We start from the raw sequence: 23066 nt of genomic DNA, 5'->3' as shown, positions 1-23066 counted from the left end.
GGGGTGGGGCTAGGGGAGAAGGGCGGGGTTATGGAGGGGAAAGCTCAGGGGGGGTGTGGGCGGGGCTGTGGGTGGGGCGTGGAGGATGTGGGCGGGTCCAGGCGGGAGAACGGGGCTGTGGAGGGCGGGGCTAGGGGAGGGCGAGTGGAGGGCAGGCCTAGGCAGGAGGAGGTTAGGAGCAGCAAGCTCAGGGAGGGCGGGGCTAGTGGGGGCGGGGCCAGGGGAGGGCGGGGCCAGGCGGGGGACCGGGTTAAGAAGGAGCAGGCCTCTGTCCCCGCCCCCCCCCGGGTGTCTGGCAGGACTCGCTGGCCCGCGTCCGCCGGTGGTCAGCGGCGTGGACCGGAGGACGCGCGGTCCCCCTTCGACCCGCCGCGATGTGGAAGCTGAGCCGGAGCCGGGTGCTTCTGGACGAGCCCCCGGAGGAGGAAGACGGTCCGCGGGGGGCGCCGCCGCCCGCAACTGCCGCCGCCCCGGAGCAGGTGAAGGAGCGGGCAGCGGGCGCGCAGGTGAGGCGGGGCGCCGAGGGGGCAGCCGGGGAGCCGGGCCGTGCGGGCGGCCGGGAGGGCGGGCGGCCGGGGGTCGGTTCGGCCCGTCAGATCCCGAGCGCAGAGTCAAACCCCGGACCCGCCGCTGGCGGGGCGCGGGGTGGTTTCCTCCGGGGCCCTCCGGCGGCCTGAGGACGGGGCGCGGGGCCCTCGCTGGCCAGGGACCCGGCGCCCGACCGAGGCCCGCGCCGCCCTTGGTCTGCAAAGGTGACCCGGTGGGCCTGGGCCTGCCGGGACGCGGGCAGCCGCTCCGCGCCGGATGCTCGGTTCCCGGCGAAGACCGCGCAGTCCTGAATCATGGTGCCCGGCACCGACGAGGCTGCGGTGACCGCCGCGGAACGTTCACCGGGCTGAGTGCTCGCCCAACACGCATTTCCTTTTCCTAAGCGTTTGACTTTCTGGAGGAAGGAGGCAGCGCTCTTTAACTGGGAAAGCCCGGGCCCGACAAGTGTGGAGATATGTTTGGAATGTCTAGAATTTTTTAATTAAAAAGAATCCCAGGTGGATCCTGTATGCCTGCGTAGCCCTCCCCCTCCTTCCCCTCCCTTCCCCAAGGCAGGGCGCCTTCTCAAGTGCAGCGAAATTGAGGTCAGAAACTCAGCTTTCTTCTTTTGTTTTTTAAAGTGAGGAGCGAGACCTTTCTTTCCGCGTTAACTCTTTGGAAAGCGATCGTGGAAGCCAGCGGCGAGCTCGCTCTGTCCTTCTTCTGAGGACTTGGGACTCGTTCTGAGATCTTCCCTCACCGTTTGGAGCAAAGCAGTTTCTCTTAGGGACTGAAGTTCCCTTACTGGAGTTCAGGGCCGTTCTAGACTCCTAGCAAGTGGAGTTGGTTATCTTAATCATGTAAATGAGGTTACTGTCTGAACTTTTCTTTGAGAAATTACTTCGTTATAGCCTTTAGTTACCACTAAATGATTTTTGTGGTGACTTTTTTAAAGTCACAAAAATTTTATAGTTACTCAAAACTAAGTTATTATAGTCATAAGAATTTACATATCGTTACAAAGTTAAGCTGAAGAAGCTGATTCATAATATTGTTTCCAGGTGAACTGTTAAATTTTTTAAGTAGATCCCCGTTTTCCCTTTAAGTTTTCATTTTGAAAAATTTCTAACATCTGGGAAAATTAGATAAACAGGAGATTGAATAACCACACAACCTCTACCTACCTTCGGGCATTGGTGGCACATTTGTTATGGCTTTTCTTCTCATTTTTCATCTACAAGATTGTCATCTGTACTTTTTATACCTGTGTGTGAGTTAATTTTTTTTTCTTTTGTACTGATCTTGGGGCTTGGATTCAGGGCCTGGGAAGTGTTCCTGAGCTTTTTTGCTCAAGGCTAGTGCTCTTGAGCCCTTGCTTCACTTCCAGTTTTTTTGTTGTTACTTGGAGATAAGAATCCCATCAACTTTCCTATCTGGGCTGGCTTTGAGCCATGATCCTCCCCATCTCTGCCGCCTCCTGAATATCGTAGGGCTATAGGTGTGAGCCACTGGCACCCAGCTAAAAAACCAAGTTATTTTAGTAGATTATATTTGAAGGTACACAGATTTAGATAAGCTGATCTGTGAAAAGCAGCTCCCATATACTCCTGGCTTCCTCTAGTCTCCCCAGTTGTTAAGATACTTCAGAACAGGATGTACCTACATAGCCACATGTTTATATCCTAAGAGTCCACATTAGACTTCACTCTTAGTGGCGGTGTACTTTCTGCAGGACTAATGGAGAATGACCTTTACACACCACTAAATATCACACAGCATAGTTGCACTGCCCTACTAGTCTCTGCATCCACCCCTCACTGATCTTACTCCCATCTTCACAGTTTTGTGTTTGCAAAACTGTGAAGTTCAAGGTCATAGTTCAACTTACATAGTTCAAAACTATGTAAATTCAAGGTCATTGCCAACTCACAGAAATTGGGGTTGCTTATCTTAGTCAGTGAAATGTAGTTACTACCTGAACTTGCATGTGACAAATCATTTAGATTGACTTCTTTCAGCAAGTATGATAGATTTTAAGATTCTTCATGTCATTTCATATTTGGTAGCTTGTTTGTTTTTAGGGGTAAATAATAGTCCATTGTCTAGATGGACCACTCTTCATCCATTCAATTCTGGAGGACATCTAAGTTTTGACAATTATAAGTTAATCTGCTATAAACATCCAGTGCAGGTTTCTGTGTAGGCATACGTTTTCAATTCATTTGGGTAAATAGCAAGGATGTGACTACTAAATCGTATGGTGAGAATGTGCTGTGTCATCTCAAGTAGCCTGTGGCTTGTGTTCTAATTCTCTTGACAGTGTCATCAACAGAGAAGTTTTTCATTTTAAAGATACCCAGCTTACACATTAATTACTTTCATAGATCATGCCTTTGGTTTTATTACATTTAAAGTTTCACTGCCATACCTATGATCATGTAGGTTTTCTCCTATATGGTTTTCTAGTAGAGATTTTCACTTTTTTGTTACTTTACTAAGGATTTCTGTAGTACAATGAGCTGAAACATGTTGCTATAAAAATTAGTGGGTTGTATACTCTAAGGGGTGCTTCTAGATGGAGGCAGCAAAACTGCAAGTTCAAGGCCAGCCTGTGTGATGTAAGGAGATGCTGTCTCAAAGCAAAGAAAAAAAATTCACAAGACACATCCATCTTTATCCCAAAATTTGCTTCTATTAGAACTAAGTTTTAAATTTCATGACAAGTCTGCTACAAAATTTTATTTTAAAGTTGAGAAAGGTAGAAATCAGTATGGGATCAGAATGAGTCTGCTAGATTTTCTGTCATACTAGAAGGAAGTTCTCAAATCTGTTTTAAGTTTTGGTCTTTCTGTTCTCCTTACTTGAAGCAGAATTGGCGGGTTGGTTTAGTGTGCTCAGCAAGGTGCCTGAGAGCGCCATGCTGATTCTAGAAACTGTGCAGTGTACTTCATATCCATCCTGCCCTCTTCTTTACCATCAGTTCATTCAGCTATGATCTCCTTTCAAAATTTTTAAAGAACTAGTTTAACATTAGCTTCTAATTAGTTTGAAATGTGAGGCACTCAGAACTAAAGGACACTTAACTGTTTCCAAAATAGTTTTAGACAAATGAGAGGTAAATGTCTTTATGCTGCTTTTTACTCAGTTGCCCTTTGGGGTACAAATATATTATTTTATATTAAAATATAACAAGTTTATTTTAATTATTTATTTTGTGCTAGTACTAGGCTTGAACTCAGGGCCTCACACTCTCACTTGGCTTTTTCTGCTCAAGGCTGGTCCTCTACCACTTGAGCCACGTCCAACTTCCAGTCATTTGCTGGTTTATTGGAGAAAAGAGTCTTTGGATTTGTCTGCCCAGGCTGGGACAGGCTTTGAATGTTGGTTCTCAGATTTCAGCCTCCTGAATGGCTAGTATCATAGGTGTGAACCACCAGGGCCAGGCTAACAATGAGATTTATAAGGAGAACAACTTGTTGCAATTGTTTAACATTTGAAGGCCCAGACAAGTTTTAATGAGTTTAACACTTAATTTACAAAATTAAGTTGTTATGGGACCTAGTGACATATAAGTAGCAATTCCAGCTTAGAGAGTGATGGAGGAAAGTCAGCAGTCAGGGAGATCTCTATTGCATAAACAAAGGGCTGGGGACATGGTTCAAGTGTTAGAACACTTTGCCTGGCTAGTAGAAAACTGAGTTCAATCCCCAGTACTGAAAAACAAATTCAGCTTCTAATGCTTATGGTAAAATATGACTAGATGTTAAATGTTAGATTATAGTTTCATTCCTCAATTCCAAGAAGTGCATTATTGAGTGTGTGTGTGTGTGTGTCCATAGTACATTTGCTTTCTCATTGGGGATAGCTCTCTGTACCTCAGATTATTCCCTTAGACACTTATCTCATGGAATACTTCTCACTTGGATGTCACCAGCTGAAAAAAATGTGGATTTAATGTTATTAAATGGATATGTCAAAGTGTATTTAATAAGGATTACTGAGCCATTAAAAAATAACAACCAATAAAAACAGAAATCTCCCTTTCTTGGTGTTTTATGTATATAATGGAGAAAGAGCTGCAGATTCACCCCACTTTGGCACAGTTTGTTTCTCACCCTTGCCTCTAAGCTCTATGTCAGGATTTAGTAAGCTTTAAACTGATAGCTTTAGAAACAACCTTGGTGAATTTTTGTTTTGTTTTGTTTTTAAATAAGATTTCATGTTGAAAGAGGTGAAATTGATCGAGGCACACTGTATTCATAAAGTACTTTGTTGAGTGGCACCTCCTTTGTATAACTATTTAAAGGTAATTTTTTTAACTATAAGGAAAATTTGAAGGTCCAGACATACTGTCCAGGCATGTTTAAAAAAAAAAAAGAAGAGCTAGGAGGTGTCGTACAATGGTTTAGATTCCAATGAGGGCTATTGGAAACTTTGTGCAATAAAACTACTACCTCATATAGTGAAAATCAAATGTATTGTACAACAGAGAAAGGCAGAGAGAGTAAATAACTATGAAGTTATATAGCTACAGACAGAAATTTGAATATACTTTTTCTTGAATTTCCTTGCTGCATCAGTTTTTCTTACAGTTTATACATTTCTGAATCTTTATCTTCATTTTCCAACATTCTTTTTTTCATATTAAAAAAAAAAACAGGGCTTCAACAAATATTGACTTACAAAAGCTGGTAGGGAGCTGGGAATGTGGCTTAGTGTTAGAGTGCTTGCCTAGCATGCATGAAGCCCTGGGTTCCATTCCTCAGTACTACATACACAGGGAAGAAACCAGAAGTGGCATTGTGACTCAAGTGGTAGAGTGTTAGCCTTGAGCAAAAGAAGCTCAGAGATTTTCCCAGGCCCTGAGTTCAAGCTCCAGGACTGCCCCCCCCCAAAAAAAAAAAAAAAGCACTGGTAAAGCTATGTTTTGGGTACAGCATCTAATGTAACAATCATCATGATATAGTTTTTTATGTGTGTTGCTGGGAAGTGAGCCCAGAGTCTTTTGCATGCTAGCTAAGTGTTCTCTGTTGAACTATCAGCCCCAGTATATTTGAAATTTTTATTGTGCTTAATTTGCATTAATGACTATATTGACTGATATTAGTGTGGGAGGTAAATGATTCAATGAAAGTTAGTGAATGAGTTAGTGAATGGCTAGCACTAGAGCATAATGAGAATAAAGCATTATGCCACTCCCAACCCTTCCCTTCTTACTTATATTGGATGAGGAGCAGATAAGAAGGTAAGCTGGCTCTTGGGACTGTTATTGAGAAGGGAGTCAGTGGAGAAAGTAGTGCTTTGGGAACATGGAGGCCAACTGTGCTGGGTAGGAAATGGACCACTTAGTTGGCACTGGAGGTTCATTCAGGGATGGTGGGAATGCCCAGGGTAACACCCTGTCTTCCTCTGGTGTGTTTGTGTTTGTGTGTGTATGTGTATGTGTGCATGCATACACACGTGTGTATAACTGTGTTGGGGATAAAGTCTGTTCCTGTTCCTATAGAGTTGTACTGAGGATTGTCTCTGTCCTTTGCATGTTGGGATGTAGGATGGGCCCTGTTCCTGTCGGGTAGAGCTGTGTTGGAGAGGGGCTTGTGCCTGTCAAGTGGAGCTGTGTTGGTGAGGGAGGGGCCTGTTCCTGTCGGGTAGAGCTGTGTTGGTGAGGGAGGGGTCTGTTCCTGTCAGGTAGAGCTGTGTTGGTGAGGGGCCTGTGCCTGTCGAGTGGAGATGTGTTGGTGAGGGGTCTGTTCCTGTCAGGTAAAGCTGTGTTGGTGAGGGAGGGGTCTGTTCCTGTCAGGTAGAGCTGTGTTGGAGAGGGGCTTGTGCCTGTCGAGTGGAGATGTGTTGGTGAGGGAGGGGCCTGTTCCTGTCGGGTAGAGCTGTGTTGGTGAGGGAGGGGTCTGTTCCTGTCAGGTAGAGCTGTGTTGGTGAGGGAGGGGTCTGTTCCTGTCAGGTAGAGCTGTGTTGGTGAGGGGCCTGTGCCTGTCGAGTGGAGATGTGTTGGTGAGGGGTCTGTTCCTGTCAGGTAGAGATGTGTTGGTGAGGGGCTTGTTCCTTTTTGGTAGAGCTGTGTTGGTGAGGGGCCAGTTCCTGTCACATAGAGGTGTTGTCTTATGTAGAGTTGTTGGACAACCCTTACCCATGGCTGTAGGGCATGGTCTTTGAACATGAGTGGTGCAGTTCCACTCATGTGGAAACAACAAAGAAAATGAAGTAATCATATATCATATGCAGGAGAAGGCTCTGCTGAGGCCAAGTGTTTGAACTGCTGCTTGGAATAACCAATGTGTGGTTTACTCTGTTAAGGAAAGCCCTCAATGTAATGTTTAGACAAATGTGCTAAAACCAGAGAAGTACAGGAAACCATGGGTTAAAGAGCATAGTGTGAAGCTGAGGCTGCCTTGTTTGTTGGCTCTGCTGAGTGCAGCACTCTGCCCAGGAGTGTCAGGATGGCAGGACTTGGGCCTTGGGGATCAGGAGCTGTGGTCTGCCAGTAGCTCTGGGCTCCAGGATGCTCTTGAAGGGGTTTACTGGTGAGAGCTCATGGCCTTTTCCCTCTGTCTGTACTTTTCTAACCCTTTAATACCCTTTAGCTGCTGTCCTGCATGAGTCCCATGCTCCTGTTCTCTGCTTCTGCCTTTGAGATACCACGTACTCTTTTTGCTTCCTCTAACCCATCACCTTCCAGCAGTTTCAATTTATTATTTTAAGCCCAGGAAACTGGATCCTTTTTCCTCTTTGGTTTTATCTTTTACTGACATCAGCCAGGCCTATTTCTATAATGCTTTTTGTTTATCATATGTTGTTTGTAACCACTGAAAGTTAGTGAGCCTGAAGTGCTGGCCTTGTATTGGCCAGGGGGGACAGGCAATGGGGGCTGTGGCCATCAGTGCCTCTTCCCATGCCTTCTGTGCCTCAGTGCACTGTGGTGCCTCTTTTTCATCCAGATGCTCTGCTCTAGTCCTGGGACTCACAGAGTTGGGTGACACTCAAGTCCTGGCCCAACCTGCCTACAATCAAATGTGGCTGTCTTTTCCTAGAGTTTGTGTTTCATGTGGTGGCATGACGATAATTTGTATAACAAGTAGACTCCCCCAAAATATAAGGATCAAATTCAATAGAGGGCTATTATTTATTTTTACTTTTTTTTTTTTTTTGCCTGTGGTACAGTTCCAGCGAACATTGTGTTTTTGGTGGCCAGGAGGCCCTGTCTCTTGCACAGTGCCTGCCAAGCAGTTGGTCTTGCTAGCCTTGGGAGAGAAGAGAACAATTGATAAGGTTGGCCTGAAGATGCTTCATTCACTGTGTGTGTGTGTATGTGTGTGTGTGTGTGTGTGTGCATGTGTAAAATGGTGCTTGAACTCAGGGCCCCAGTCTCTCTCAGTGCTTTTTGCTCAAGGCTGTTGTTCATCTCTTCACTACATCACTTTAAGGGGGCAGTCACAAGGCCTTTGCAGTTGTTAGAATAGCTGGGAACCACAGGTTCAGGCTGCAGAGAGAGAGAGAGAGAGAGAGAGAGAGAGAGAGAGAGAGAGAGAGAAGCTTGTGTTGCTGCTGAGAATGTTGGTGCCCCTTTATCATCTGTCTTCAAAGGGTCCCCATATAATTAAGAAAGTGACTAGACTGGCATCAAGGTATGCTTCTTTCTTCCGTAAGCTTCTAAAAGTTGCCAAAGTTCTAAGTCTTTGGCTCTGGGTCTCCCTCCACCCCTCCATTATATAAAAAAAAAAATCATTGTGTTGTAGAGCAATTTTCATTTCCTTCCCAACCAACTAGGGGAGATATGGAGTAGTAGTTACTTGAGTTCTGGCCTGAATCTGCTCCTTCTGCCTCATAGGGGAGTGGAAAAGCTGGGAACCCGATACTTGTGTGAGGAGGGAACAAACATGGAGGGAGAGAGGAGAGTCCTGGCTACATGTCTTGTGATTGCCTCCAGCCATTGCTCCTTCTCCAAGTCCATAGACCTAGAATTTGAGTTTGGGTCTGAGGCTATTCATTGAGTACAGCTTCGTGAAGGCTTGACTATTGACCATGTAGGTTTGTAGTAGTTTGTCCATTCCTTGGCTGTGATTGAAGAGATGCTATGTAGCAGGGGAGGTGGATGGTTTTGGATATTTAGGTTCACCTTGTCCCCTACATCTAGTGTGTTTGTTTTTTGTTTTTTAAAATACTGTTTTATCTGTGAAAATTGTTTCTTACAAAAGGGCAGCTGCAGGAAGTGGAGCTATGGCTCAAGTGGTAGAGCACTAGCCTTGAGCAAAATAGATCAGAGACAGTGCCCAAACCCCAAGTTCAATCCCCAAGAATGCCACACATGCACAAAAGGGCAGCTGGGAACTACAGAGACATATGCAACAATGACTTTTTTCTCCTTAAAATGAAGGAAGGGCGAGAGCCTACGTAGGACAGAAACCCTTAACAAGAAGTGTGGGTATGGCCTAGGAAAGACAGAGACCCACAACAAGAATGGGTAGGGCCCGGAAATGGAAGCAGTAGATGGACTCATGGTCTTAGGAGCATCTCCCAACTTATTTTTTAGCATACAGAGCAACAAAATTCAAGGGTAAAATTTCCTATCAAGGAATTCTAAGAACTTAACTTCAGCTCATTCTGAGGGTACTTTAGATTTTGATTGGCAAAAGTAATAGAGTAGGTCTCTTTAGTGAGATTGCTTTTCCTAGTTGTTGTTTTTTGTTTTTTTAAATAAGAGGCATTTTAAGCATTGTCACTATTTTAAGTAGTTTAAGGAAACATTCTTGTGGAGAACCTCTCCAGCCTAGCGTTACATGAGGGCCAGCATAATGAACTGGCTATTAAAGTGGACTTAATGCTCCATGACTGTATTATGTGTGGTCTATGCAGAGTAGGTATTGTACTTATTGCAATTAATCCGTCTCAGTTGCCTGTTGAACAAAAGAATATTTGTACAAAGATGTCTGTACTGCTGTTTCAGGTGTGTACATCCATTTGCTAAGTTGGCAGGCAGTCTATGGTTTTAGATTTGTATTAGTAAGTCCAAATTAATTAATATGTTTGTTTTCACCAGGCATTCAAGATTATGTGAGGGTCTATAATATGTATTGGTTGCATAAATTGAGTATTAAGTCATTAATTATGAAGAGTTATTTTTCTTTGTCTGTTTTTTGTTGTTCTTGGTGCTAGTACTGGGGCTTGAACTCAGCCCTGAGCGCTGTCCCCGAGCTTTTTTGCTCAAGACTAGCACTCTACCACTTGAGCCCCAACTGTGATTCTGGCTTTTTTGATAATCACTTAGATATAAGACTCTCACAGACTTTCCTGCCTCAGCTGTTTTGGAATGGTGATCCTCAGAAGATCTCACTCAGCCTCTTGAGTAGCTAGGATTGAAGACATGAGCCACTGGAGGCACCTACACAAAGGTTAATTTTTGTTTTTAAGAAAGCATAATACAACTCAAGGTCAATTTTTATTTCAGTAAAATGTTTTGTTTAAAAAATTGGTATGTTGTCCATTACTGGTGGCTCACACCTGCAAATTCAGGAGACTGAGCAAAGAAAAGTTTATGACACTCCTATCTCCAGTTAACCTGTAAAAAGCCAGAAGTGGAGGTGTAGCTCAATTGGCAAAGCACAAAGCCAAACAAGAGCAAGAGAACCTGAGTTCAAGCCTCATTACACCCCTCCCCCAAACACACACACACAAAATAGATATGTGAAATAAGTTTTCCTCACTACTCCACGTAAATAATTGCCATTATTAATAGCATTTGGCCATTTAGTTTTCAAATACATTTACTTCAAGAGGACATAAGGCAGAGCTCTGTAATATGGGAAATGACTTAGAGGAGAACTTTCAAACGCTGTGGCTTGGTTGGGTCTGAGTCCAACAGGTATGTAAGCAGAGAACTAAGTCTGCCTATCCTAGTGATTGTCTTGTCGCTGTTTGTGAATGGAGTGTCCATTGACTGCTTTGAGATAAGTTATAGCAATGAAGAAGTCAGTTAAATCGGACTGTGAGCTGGCAGTCCATCTGCATCAATGGCTTCTCTTGGTGCCTTGAGGACATGGTCCACAGGTTGTTTAGGTGGTGGAATGATGCGTGCTGATGCAGGGTCTGTGGCAGAGCCAGAGGCTCCTCTGGACAACATGTAAACGGATCCCTTATGGATCTTGTATGCTGAGTTAAGTTGTTAGGGACCCTTGCCCTTCCTGTGCCTACCTACCCCCACCCCCACCCTTGTTTCATAATTCATGCACTAAATCTTGCTTCTGCATTCCTGTTAAACAAGAGAAAAATAAAGGAAAAGAAGAAAATATCATCTCAGTGTACACATGGACCTATGTGCATGAAGGAGGAAGTGGAGCCTTCTCCATATGTTACAGGAGTCTTGGGAGAGCAGACACCTATGAGGGGTCATGTAGCAGGTCTGCAGGGTGGGGCTGTATACCTCATTAGTGACAAAACTGGGACCCTGACAGCCAGCTTCTACATGGTAGGGGAAACTTTCTGTACAGCAGAACCTTCAGGGAAGAAGTCTTGATAGATCTATGTTGTCCATGTTTGCTAGGTACTATAAAAATAGGCTGTTGGATATGTTAGTGCTGCACACATAACTGGAGGGGGACAGGAAGTGGATGTTGTGCATGGCATTAGACTCTACAGACCCGGATGCCATGTGCACAGTTGCTGGCCTCTGCAGCCCTAGGCTCCGTGTGCACAGTGCTGGCCTCTGCAGACCTAGACACCATGAGCACAGTGCTGGCCTCTGTGGATCTGGACACCATGTGCACAGTGCTGGTCTCTGTGGATCTGGACACTGTGTGCACAGTGCTGGCCTCTGCAGACCTAGACACCATGAGCACAGTGCTGGACTCTGCAGACCTGGACACCGTGTACACAGTGCTGGACTCTAAAGACCTAGACACCATGAGCACAGTGCTGGCCTCTGCAGACCAAGACACCATGAGCACAGTGGTGACCTCTGCAGACCTGGACACCATGAGCACAGTGCTGGACTCTGCAGACCTAGACACCACATACACAGTGCTGGACTCTGCAGACCTAGACACCACATACACAGTGCTGGACTCTGCAGCCCCAGATTCCGCATGCACAGAACAAGGACTCTGCATGCGCACTGCTGTTTAATAATTCTACAGAAGGAAATCTCTTTGCAGTCTCTGCCATGTGTAGCCTACTCCTACATGGAGGTTCTGGACAAGTGCTTTCTGTGGATTAGAGATTGATCTACTTTCTACAGAGGTGGAACTGGAAAAACATGGTTCCCATTTTGTTGGCATTTTTCCCTTTACACTTTCCTGTAGAACAGAATTCCAGACACTCATTTTCACCAGTGCCATGCTCCATTTCAAGGGGATATCCACTGACACCTCGTATTCCTCTCCTTGGGGCTCCCCTCTACCTGTCCCCTGCCTTCCCTAGCACAAAGGCAGTGTGGGTCTTGGAGAACCTTTTGTTCTGTCTTGGCGATGCCTCTGTGCACACTCCACATCTGTCTTTAGCCCCCAGCCATTCTTGTCCTTCTTGTTGGACTGATAGGCTGGGGCCATGTCTCTTCCCTGAGATCTGCTGTGGTCTTCTTTGCTTATGCTCTTCCCTCTTGCAATTACTGTCTGTAGTCCTATTCTGATCCACTTATGTCTGTTCAGTGATATCCCACCTTCTCATGTCCTCTGGCCTCCCTCTGCCTCTGTATGAGCAAGATCTACCTCTCTCCACACTGCTATGGGTGTTTATCCCCACCAGGACCTTCCTGAGGTGCAGAATCATTTCAGGATAGACTGGCAGTTCCAGAGTGGCTGAGGGAGGAGTGCCTGGTGATGTGGTGGTGAAGGTATTCTGGGCACTTTTGACATTGGGATGTGGATGTTCCTGAGCCAAGGCTACCACTGGAAATGATCTTTCTTTTCTGTCAGGAGGACTGAGAAAGCATCTGCCATCTCTTTCTGCTGTTGGGAGGCCTTGTGTAAGAGCACTGTAGCTACTGCTGTGCTTGATGTGCACACACATGAGCATTACAATGTGGGTCTTGCCTCTGACTCCCAAGTTCTTCAGATCTTCTCTGTAAGGCAGTCTCTTACTTACCTTCCATAGATACTGTGGACATGGGAGGTGTCAGATGAAACTACACATGTGACCCATTGTGCACACATAGGACCATGTGTGAACTGTTAGGCACCAGGGCTGTTGGACATCATGTGTCTTTCCATGGTTTCACATCAGGACCTACAACCCCGTGTTTTTCTAAGGTTTTCAACTGGTTGCTCTCTCTCTGTGTGTGTGTGTGTGTGTGTGTGTGTGTTTGTGTGTGTGTCCCTGAGTAGTGATGTGTATGTGTAAGATGCGGGACATGGAGGGTATATGTGATTTGTAGTCCAGTGATAGTTGGTTGTGTGCTTGTATGTGTGAGAGGTAGAGAGGTGAGGAGAGGGAGAGAGAAATTAATTGATCTTGGACACATTGTGGTGTGTGTCAGGGTCTCCAATGGTTCCTATTGGTGGACAGGAGCTGGAGGCGGCAGTTACTCCTGTGTGGGTCCAGCTCTGCCTTCAAGCCTTGCTCTGTGAGGTCAGTTGTAGGACACACTACTCTGCCATCCTTTATACTTGTGTGTGAACAAGCTGAACAAGTCTCATGAGCAATTTCTCAGTAGTTTGATACGTCAGTCTTATACAAGTGCTTTGGATTTGGCTTCACAGTTGACCTAGATGCCCAAATCTCTCCACAATAACCAGTTTCTCAATAACTCCAGAGATTAAAGGAAAGGTTATCAGAGCTTTTGGACAGATACTTCCCTGCCTTTCTTTGTACCATTTTCAAATGCAGTGTGGCTACTACTCAGCAGCACAGTACATCTTACCTGTGGCCTGGGTGTTGCCTAGCAGTGATGGGCTCACAGTGACACTCATGTCCATATTAAAGAACAACACGCTGGCAGTGACAGGCTCTCAGTGACATGTCCATGTGAAGAACTGGACTCTGGCAGTGACAGGCTCACAGCGACACTCACGTCCATGCTAAAGAATGGGACTCTGGCAGTGACAGGCTCTCAGTGACACTCATGTCCATGTGAAGAACCGGACTCTGGCAGTGACAGGCTCACGGCGACATGTCCGTGCTAAAAAATGGGGTGCTGGCAGTGACAGGCTCTCAGTGACACTCCTGTCCATGTGAAGAACTGCACACTGGCAGTGACAGGCTCACAGCAACATGTCCATGCTAAAGAATGGGACACTGGCAGTGATAGTGGGCATACATTCATTGTCCCTTCATCTTCTTAACCTTTATTTACTCATCCCCTAATATCCATAGTGGATGCCTCAAAAATAGATAGCACCAAACCCTACACACACTTTTTTCGTACATACACACCAATGACAGAAACAGTGCAAATCAGAAAAGAGATAAACAACAACAGTCATACGTAATAAATTTTCATCTCCCTCAAGGCAGCATAACCATGTGCTGTCCCTACAGCCCTATCAGAGCTGCAAGGAGCCAAGACTCCACTCAGCAGGCAGGTGCTGGGTCTGTCATGATGCTCCCTTAGAAATAAAAAGGTACTTGTACTTTGGGGTTGTTATTAAGTAAAATAAAGGTTACTGGATGGTGAGCAGTATCACACCATGACAGTCAATCTGACATGTGACAGTGACCAAGTGACTAATATGTGGTGGGTAGTAGGTACAGTGAGGGTATATGTAGGGGGTGTGAGGTATGGATATACAAGGTGTGTGTATGGTTAGAGTGTATGTGGGGTGTATATGGGTGTGTGTGTACAGTGCAGTGTGCATATGGTGTGTGCAGCGAGAGTGTACATGGGGTATGTATGGTGAGTGTATGTGGGGGTGGTGTACAGGGAGGGCGTGCATGGGTGCATCCAGTGAGGGTATATGTAGGGTGTGTAAATATGTAAGGTGTGTATAATGGGGTATTGAGGAGAGGGTATACGTGGGGTGTGTACAGCGAGGATATACATGGGCTATGTATGGTGTGTATGTGGGGTGTGTGAGGTGAGGGTGTACATGAAGAGTGTACAGTGAGTACATGGAGTGTGTGCAGTTAGGGTATACATGGGGTGTGTGAGGCAAGGGTATACATGAGACCAGACACTTGGTGCCACCTCTCCAACAATCTACAGAGCTGTGTATGGTCCTAGCTTCCTTCCCAGCATGTCATCGGTGTCTCTTCCTTTTTGTTTCAGTTCTAGGGCCTTTCACTCTCACTTTGGCTTCTTAACTCAAGACTGACATTTAGCCACATAAGCCCTACCTCCCCTTCCAGCTCTTTGCTGGTTAATTGGAGGTAAGTCTTCTGGACCTTTTTGCCTGGGCTGGTTTTGAAGCTCAGTCCTCAGATCCTGGTCTCCTACATAGCTAGGATTATAGGCATGAGCCCCTGGCACCTGGCTTTCTATATAGAGCACAAAGCCCTTTTTGCAACTGAAGAGTTACCAGAAAAGCAGTTTTATGTCATCCGTGCTGGACTTATTTTCTCACTTCTGTGGCCTATCCCCTTGGGGCGCACACCATTGCTATCTTTATTTGGCACCACTTTCTACTTTTCAGATGTTTTTGCTGTGCTCCCGGGATGGTGTTTGAGTTTTATGTACTTTCCCTAAAGCACATCTGTAGAACAGAGCCCCCAGAAGAAGAGACATGTGGATGAGTCATGGTGTGACCCCTCCAAGGCTTGCCTGCCTTGGGTACACTACACCTCTGGACTGTCAGGATCTGCTTCCTGCTCAGCCACATCTGCCAGGTGTGCCTGGGGAAGGCATGGGGGAGGGCATATGAAGGAGAAGGGTCTGGCATGAGGCACTCATCTACTGTCATTCCTTGCTGCTGACCAGGCTGCACTGGGCTGTCAGCCTGTACTGAGGGTGGTGGTGAGGGTGGCAGAAAGTATAACCCAGAACCCCTTTCACCTTTTTATTTCTGAGGGAGCATCATGGCAGACCCAGCACCTGCCTGCTGAGTGGGGTCTTGGCTCCTTGCAGCTCTGATAGGGCTGTAGGGACAGCCCGTGGTTGTGCTGCCATGAGGGAGATTCCCAAACTTGCAGGACATGATGTTGGCTGGGGAATCATTTAGAGACCCTGAGCTATGGGCCAAGTTGTGGGGAGATTAAGGCAAGGTGGGTGGGAAGGAGTTGCCTTGCTTCCAGCAGTGGGCAAAGGGTACACAGTTCTGTAAATGGAAGTGTCCCATAAAGGCTGGAGAGTGGAGTGCAGCTTGTTAAAGCTCTGAGATGCATCCTGAACTTTCCACACCACCAGAAGACCAGGTACAGGCATAGCTCAGCTGTGAACTTGTTAGGAGGGAGGAAGTGAAGCTATTGCGTCTCACAGAAACATTGATATGGATGTACAGGGTTCAGACTGTGTGTTCTAAGTTCATATGGTAGCACATGGGTGCTTGCAGAGGGTCAGAAAACAGGACCAAAAGGGCTGCTGGTGGTACTTTGGTGATTTTGTGATTTTTTGTGATTTGGTTATTTTTAGAATTAGTCCTCATTAGGATCTATGGCTGAATTCACTCCTTGTTTTTTGAGTACCCTCAGTGTCTCAGTTCCTGGGGGTTTGAAGAAAATTAAGCTGTTTTTAGTAGATAGACTCAAGGAGAAGAGAGCTTGGGTCTCAGAATCAACTGTCCCCTAGAAACACTGTCAGAGATTAGTGGTCCACCCTCATGCTCACTGGGGCTGTGCCCATGGCAAGGCCCTAGCTCCTAGGTAGGTTGTGGGCATTCATCAGGCCTCATTGCCTGAGGTCTGTTCCTCCTGTTACCGAAACCTAGCAGAATGTAAATTTAATGAACTCTGAAATCCTTCTAGCTAAGCAGATTTGATTTCACACGAGATATGCAAACCAACTTGGTGGGAGGAGCATTTGCTTGCTGAAGAAGGGCTTGGGATGAGAGAGGAACCAAGTCTCCCAGACCTTGTGGGAGTCTGTATGAGATGCTGAAAAATTCCCAATAGAGATTTCCTTATGGTAATTCCCACTTGACCTTCCTTAAGGTCAAGTGTTGGATACAACTGGATGGAGAAGGCAGGAGTGGGAGCAGACCTCTGGTCTCCAGCAGCGGTGCTGGCCCAGTGTGGTTGGATGGAGATGCTGCTGCCTGTCACATGCCCCGGACCTGGAGAATACCAGAGACTTCAGAAAGAACCTTCCACGGAGAAGTATGATATCTACACTACCATTTCGTAGACTCGCATCACTGGTTAGGTCCTCGTAGAGCAACTGATATGTTAGACATGCACTTACTTGACTTGGGCTCCCTGCAGCACCTGTGTGGCAGATGGGCAGTAATTCCTGTGCCGTCTGGTACCCTGATGTCTTTGGCATGGCTGTAATGTCTGTGATCCTAATGCCAGCAGGTTTGAGAAGGGCTAGCCTGTTGGAGGACATACCTCTGTCCAGATGTGTGGATAGGGCTCTTGCCTGAGGAGGGAAATTTGGGGCCTGTCGTTCTGGCTCTCTCTCAAGAATATCTTTGACCTGTCACTGGGCTTCATATTGGATCCAATGTCGTTGCTGTCTTGATATTTAATATTCAGAACTGTTTTCTTCTGTATTTCTTTTTTACTTTGCAACATACTTTTAAGATAGCTGTCCATGATAGTTCCCTGTTCCAAACCAACCGAGCAAGGATGGTGGGTGGGTGTCACAAAGCTACTTCCAGCAGTTTGTTTCTTTGGCCGTTTCCTCCTGTTTCTATATTTAACAAATCTCATGTGCTATTAATTGTAGAATATTGTGAAGTCTCAAATGAAACATCAATTAAATCATGTGGTCAGCATCAACATTCTTTTGAAAACCTGGTTCTTGTGGAGGTCAGGGCCAAGTTTACAGCCTCTGCAGTGCTGAGTCTAAGCTGCACTGTGGTGCTGAGAATACTCTTCTGGATGGAAGAAGCCATGTCTCTGATGTGGCTTCCTTCTCTGGGGTTGGGATCCCATGTGTCAGAGATGGATTTCTACTCGTGTCAGAAGCTTCATCAGATCGAAACCTTTATTTATTTTTTTTTTTGCAACTTTTTGTCAGCAAAGCATGATGACTGACTGTGATTCCTCAGCAGCAGGCATGGGTGATTATGATGGGGTTGTGTGCAGATGTGAAGAGCATGAATAGCTCAGTGCTGTGCCATACCAAGCCATCTTGGTCAGTGAAATGGAGCTGAAAAATTCCCTTCAGCTGCTGCCTTGTCGTCATGGCAACCTCATGGTACATTGTGTTACTCACCTGTCTGTGGTGGTCTGGTACGGGCAGGTCCGAGGCACTGTTTCCATTATCCAAGTTTAGCACATAGTAATAGTGGTGATTGTGACTGTAACATTGGCTCATGAATGTGCTGTGTTGTGCTTACACCAGTGTACCCAGACCCAGGTAGGCATTCTGTCATGCTCACCACTTAGCTTGGATATGTCACAAACTCCACCATCGAGGTATGTGCCAGTGCTCTAGTCTGTCCATACTCAGGCACAGTCACCTGACAGTGACTCTCTCAAATTATCATCCTCATCATTAAGTGGAGTAGTAAATCTGTAGATTCATTATGCCAGTTTGACATTTCTTCTAACCTTTCATTAGGTTCAGGGAGCAGGTTTCCGAGGCTGGAAAGAAGTAACTTCTCTGTTTAGTAAAGACGACGAACAACATCTGCTCGAGAGATGCAAATCTCCCAAATCCAAAGTGTAAGTCACAAGCCATCTGTCTCAAGAGGGGAGTGGAGAGGAAGCTGTGGTGGAGGATGTTGGAAGGGTAACTGCAGGGTAGCCTGTTGCCCTAAAGTGGCCTCTGCTGCTCCAGAGCTTAGTGGGCCTGTGAGACGTGACTACTCATGTTTCCTTCCCCTGTGAGTACATATCTGAGATGCCCTGGAGACAAGAGAAAATAAAACATACTTTTGGTGAAAGGCTATGTAAGTGACATACATTTTTTAATGCTACAGAAAAGTAAAAAAGAACTTGAAATTGTACATTGAACTTCTTAGCCTTAAACCAGTCTATCATGCTCAAAAATTTAAAGAAACGTATAGGGGCTGGGGATATGGCCTAGTGGCAAGAGTGCCTGCCTCATATACATGAGGCCCTGGGTTCGATTCCCCAGCACCACATATACAGAAAATGGCCAGAAGTGGCGCTGTGGCTCAAGTGGCAGGGTGCTAGCCTTGAGCAAAAAGAAGCCAGGGACAGTGCTCAGGCCCTGAGTCCAAGCCCCAGGACTGGCCAAAAAAAAATAAAGAAAGAAAGAAAGAAAGAAACATATAAAACATAGCAAAATAAAGCATTGCTAAAGATAAGGATTAAGGCCAGGGGTGCACTAAGTACAACAACATCCATTGCCTATCATGTGAGAAGCCCAAGGGTTGGTCTACATCATCTAAAACAAGAAGAACAGAATAAAATTGCTAAGGATTTATTGGAAAACTAAAATATTTTAAAATTAAATAGATCTAAACTGACATGTGCATTTAGAACTATACTCTTCCTGCTTGCCTGCTACTATTTTCAGGTGGACTTGGTGGTGACATGTCTGTGCTGTGCTGTTCTGTGGGGACCTGTGGCTTCGTCTTCACTCTTGGTCTGGGAGGATGGTTTAAGTGGTCTTTGCAGCTCCTGAGTGACCTAGCAGTCGTCAGCCAGACCCCAGTGTCCCAAACAAAATCCTGGGTGACGTTCATGGGAAGTTAGCATAGGTCACTGGCTCATGCATGTTTTCTGGTCATTTCCTTTTTAAAGGAAGTATTCTAGATTCTTATATTTGTAAAGCAAATTAACTACTAAATACTTGAGAGTAGCTTAATATAGAAGTAATCCAACAGAAAAGCTACCTGGTGAATGTCCCTCCATTTATTATATAATCTAGATCCCAGGTTTACATATCATGTTCCCTTCCTTCCCTCCTTTCATATCTGTATTAATTTATACTTATGGATGTATCTAAACAAACTGATGACATTTTCACAGCCTCCTGAAAGTCACAATCATGGTCAGTTTCCACACATTAATGGGCACTGGAATTCATGACACAATTACAAATGTGCTTATACTGCATAGAAAAATAAAACCATGCATGTCCGGTTTGCTTGAGTACCAGTGGGTGCCATCCTTCCTGTGGCCACAAGTAGTCAACTCCTGAGACCTGACCTGTGCTTATAGGGAGTGGGATTGTGAAGCAGTTGAGTGTAGTAGCTAATTTTTCCTTATTTTCCTAATAATTGTAACATTTATTGAAAACGTACATAGAGGCTTATGTTAGTTTTTAAGCAATGAAAAGTTGTAGGAAAGAGCTTTATAAAATCGACACATTCATGAGATCACAGTATGACCAGCAGTAAACTCTTTCACTTCCTACAGAACTAACTTACGACTAAAAGAAGAGTTGAAGGCAGAAAAGAAGTCTGGATTTTGGGACAGTTTGGTTTTAAAACAGAACAACCAGTCTCGAAAACCAGATGAGATGGAAGGTTGGGAGCCCCCCCAACTTGGTTCTGAAGATGTGGTGGCTGATGTGGATGCTGCTCACCCTGACTTGGGGAGTAGCTACTCACCCTGGCCTGGCTGGGAGGGTGACACCAAGGCCTCTAGCAAGTACACCAGCCTGTCCAGCTCAGCCAGCAGCTCCCGCTGGAGTCTCCGGTCGGCAGGGAAATTGGTCAGCATTCGGCGGCACAGTAAGGGCCAACTGACGGACACGGTGGAGGACATGGAGTGAGCGGAGGAGCCATGTTACTCTTGTCTCGCCTTTAGTTTAGGGTTTGCTGGGCCTGATGGCCCTCTGCTAGCATACCATTAAGTTATCCAGCCTTCCTGCATTCCAGAAGCCCACTGAGTGCCTGTGAGTCACACTGGAAACCACATGTGCTGTGGCTCCTGGTGGCCTTTGGTTGCCTTACCTTGGTCCTGTCCATATCTGCTGAAACAGGGCATATGTGTCTTTTATGCTGTCGAGTGAAATAGAGAAACGACTTGGTGTCTCCAGAAAGTGAAGCTGGCCTTGGACCTATGGCCTTCTCCCTGCATGTGACACAGATGCTGCTTGACTTGCAAATGAGGTGGCAGAGGAGTCCTCTCCTGTTGCCAGAGCATAAGACGATTTTCCAAGGCCACATTCATTCTGTGTAATCCAGAAGTTAAACTCTTCCTATGAGAGAACATGTAAACCAATTAAATGCTGGGCAGCAAAGGTTGTGTGCAGTACAGCAACAGGCCCTCGTCATGGCCTGGTCCTGGGCTGCTGAGGAGCCACTTCTCCTGTGCCCTGGTGGTGGTAGCAAGGTTCTAGTGGGGATTTAGTTTTGCTTTCTTGAACTTTTAGACACTGACCTTTATTTTCTTCCAACAATTTGCTCTCTTACTTTAGTTTACATGTTATAAAGAGATGCTATGAAATGAGGATAAATCTTAGTTACTTGATAATTTAAAAAATTTAAAGACACCACTAGCTTATTCATTGCAGGGTTAAAACTATGTAAAATACTAAAGTGCCTCTATTCCTAAGTGTTTAGAATTTCTCTGTGAAATGCCATTTTGTGATTGACCTTAAGCTGGATTAGTGAGAAGTCCTTTTTCTCCCACAGGCAGGACTCAGGTCTACTTGACTGTCTCTTGCTTGTCCTGTTTCTCTAGAAAGATCCTTGGCATTGTGATACCGTGTGTCAGGCCCAATGAAGGGTGGTGCTTAGTGGCAGGTGGTGCAAATACTTCTTTGGTAAGGGTGGCTTGACAGAAGAGGCATATTATTTTTGTTTTGTTTAAAAACAAAAGCCTCCGATGATGCTGTGCATTCCCTCTCCCAGGGGAACTAGAAGCAAACCTCTCCTGTCCTTGACTTCTCCAGTGTGTTCACTGTGCCCTTTTCTGTGTTTCCCCCAACCCTGAGGTTCTACTGGGGGTAAAACATGCAACATAGTGGGTCAAAACATATCTAGAACAGAGCAGCAGACAAATTCACTTGTCATCCATAGCTCTGTATCCATCTGTTTATCCATCCACCCATGTGCCCACCCATCCACCTTTCCTTTTGTCCATCTATCTGTCCTTCAATGCATCCATTGTCTTTTAAAAATAGAACAAACAGTTCATGAACTGAGTGTTGAGAGGGGGACATGCTTTTAATGGTGTTCAAATAAAAATTTTTTTAGAGCTTGGAGTTGTGAAATTGTGTGGATTTTCTTTTGTAATTGGTGGCACAGTAACTGAGTCAGGGAGTCCTATATACCCTCAGGCAAACATCGAATACATGGTTGCAGGCCTTAGTCTTCCTAGAAGAGGCAATGCTATCTCCCAGCAGGAGTGGGGTGTCCACTCTGCCATTACTATGAAGGTGCCGAGACAGGGGGAGGGTGGGGAGGGTTACATGTGCATCTGTGGATGGAGCTCTGGGAACCAGGGGCCACTGTTTGCTGTGCCTGTTCCGAGTGCCTATGCGTGCTGTGCTAACAACCAAGGTGCAGCCGTCATGTGCCATGGCAGAGGTCCTCACTCTGTTCCCTCAAAAGCAAACTGGCTGGGTGCTGGTGGTTCACGTCTGTAATCCTAGCTAATCAGAAGGCTGAGCTCTAAGGACTATGGTTTGAAGCCAGACCAGGCAGGAAAGTCTCTGAGACTCTCTTTGTTTGTTTGTTTGTTTTTTGGCCTGTCCTGGGCTTGGACTCAGGGCCTGAGCACTGTCCCTGGCCTCTCTGTGCTCAAGGCTAGCACTCTGCCACTTGAGCCACAGTGCCACTTCTGGCCATTTTCCATATATGTGGTGCTGGGGAATCGAACCCAGGGCTTCATGTATACGAGGCAAGCACTCTTGCCACTAGGCCATATTCCCAGCCCTCTTTCCTTCTTCCTTCCTTCCTTCCTTCCTTCCTTCCTTCCTTCCTTCCTTCCTTCCTTCCTTCCTTCCTTTCTTTCTTTCTTTCGTTTCTTTGTTTCTTTCTTTCCTTTCTTTTCCTTCTTTCCTTCCTTCCTTCCTTCCTTCCTTCGTTCCTTCCTTCCTTCCTTCCTTCCTTCCTTCCTCCCTCCCTCCCTCCCTCCCTCCCTCCCTCCCTCCCTCCCTTCCTTCCCCTCCCTCCCTCCCTCCCTCCCTCCCTCCCTCCCTTCCTTCCTCTCTTTCCTTTCTTTCCTCCTCCTCCTCCTCTTCCTCTTCTCCTTTTTTTTTCTTGCTGGTCCTGGGGCTTGAACTGAGGGCTAGCACTCTACCACTGGAGCTATAGAACCATTTCTAGCTTTTTCTGAGTAGTTTATTGGAGATAAGAATATCATAGACTTTTCTACCTGGGCTGGCTTAAACTTTGATTCTCAGGTTGCTCAGCCTTCTGAGGTAGCTAGGATCACAGGCATGAGCCACCAGTGCCTGGCTTTCTGTGACTCTTAACTCCAATTAGCCACCAAGAAGTGGCACTGTGGCTCAAGTGGTAGAGTACTAGACTTGAGGGGGAAAACAAAACAAAATTGAAGGACAGTGTGCAGCAGGCTCTGAATTCAAGCCCTAAGACCAGCCTCCCCCTTCCCCCACAAATCCAGAAAATAGAACC

General features: G+C 45.9%; 1 protein-coding gene across 1 annotated transcript; it reads left to right on the top strand.

Annotated features, from left to right (window-relative positions):
• Window positions 1-304: 304 nt before the first annotated feature.
• LOC125339737 (testis development related protein) lies at window positions 305-22047 on the top strand. Its single transcript, XM_048331003.1, has 3 exons — window positions 305-506; window positions 18128-18231; window positions 19897-22047. Exons 1-3 carry the CDS (start codon window positions 375-377, stop codon window positions 20252-20254), a joined length of 594 nt encoding a protein of 197 aa, XP_048186960.1. The 5' UTR covers window positions 305-374; the 3' UTR covers window positions 20255-22047.
• The last annotated feature ends 1019 nt before the right edge of the window (window positions 22048-23066 follow it).

This window comes from Perognathus longimembris, chromosome 21 (genome assembly GCF_023159225.1).
Source record: "Perognathus longimembris pacificus isolate PPM17 chromosome 21, ASM2315922v1, whole genome shotgun sequence".
Taxonomy (NCBI): Eukaryota; Metazoa; Chordata; class Mammalia; order Rodentia; family Heteromyidae; genus Perognathus; species Perognathus longimembris.
This window is presented reverse-complemented; position numbering and strand designations above follow the sequence as displayed.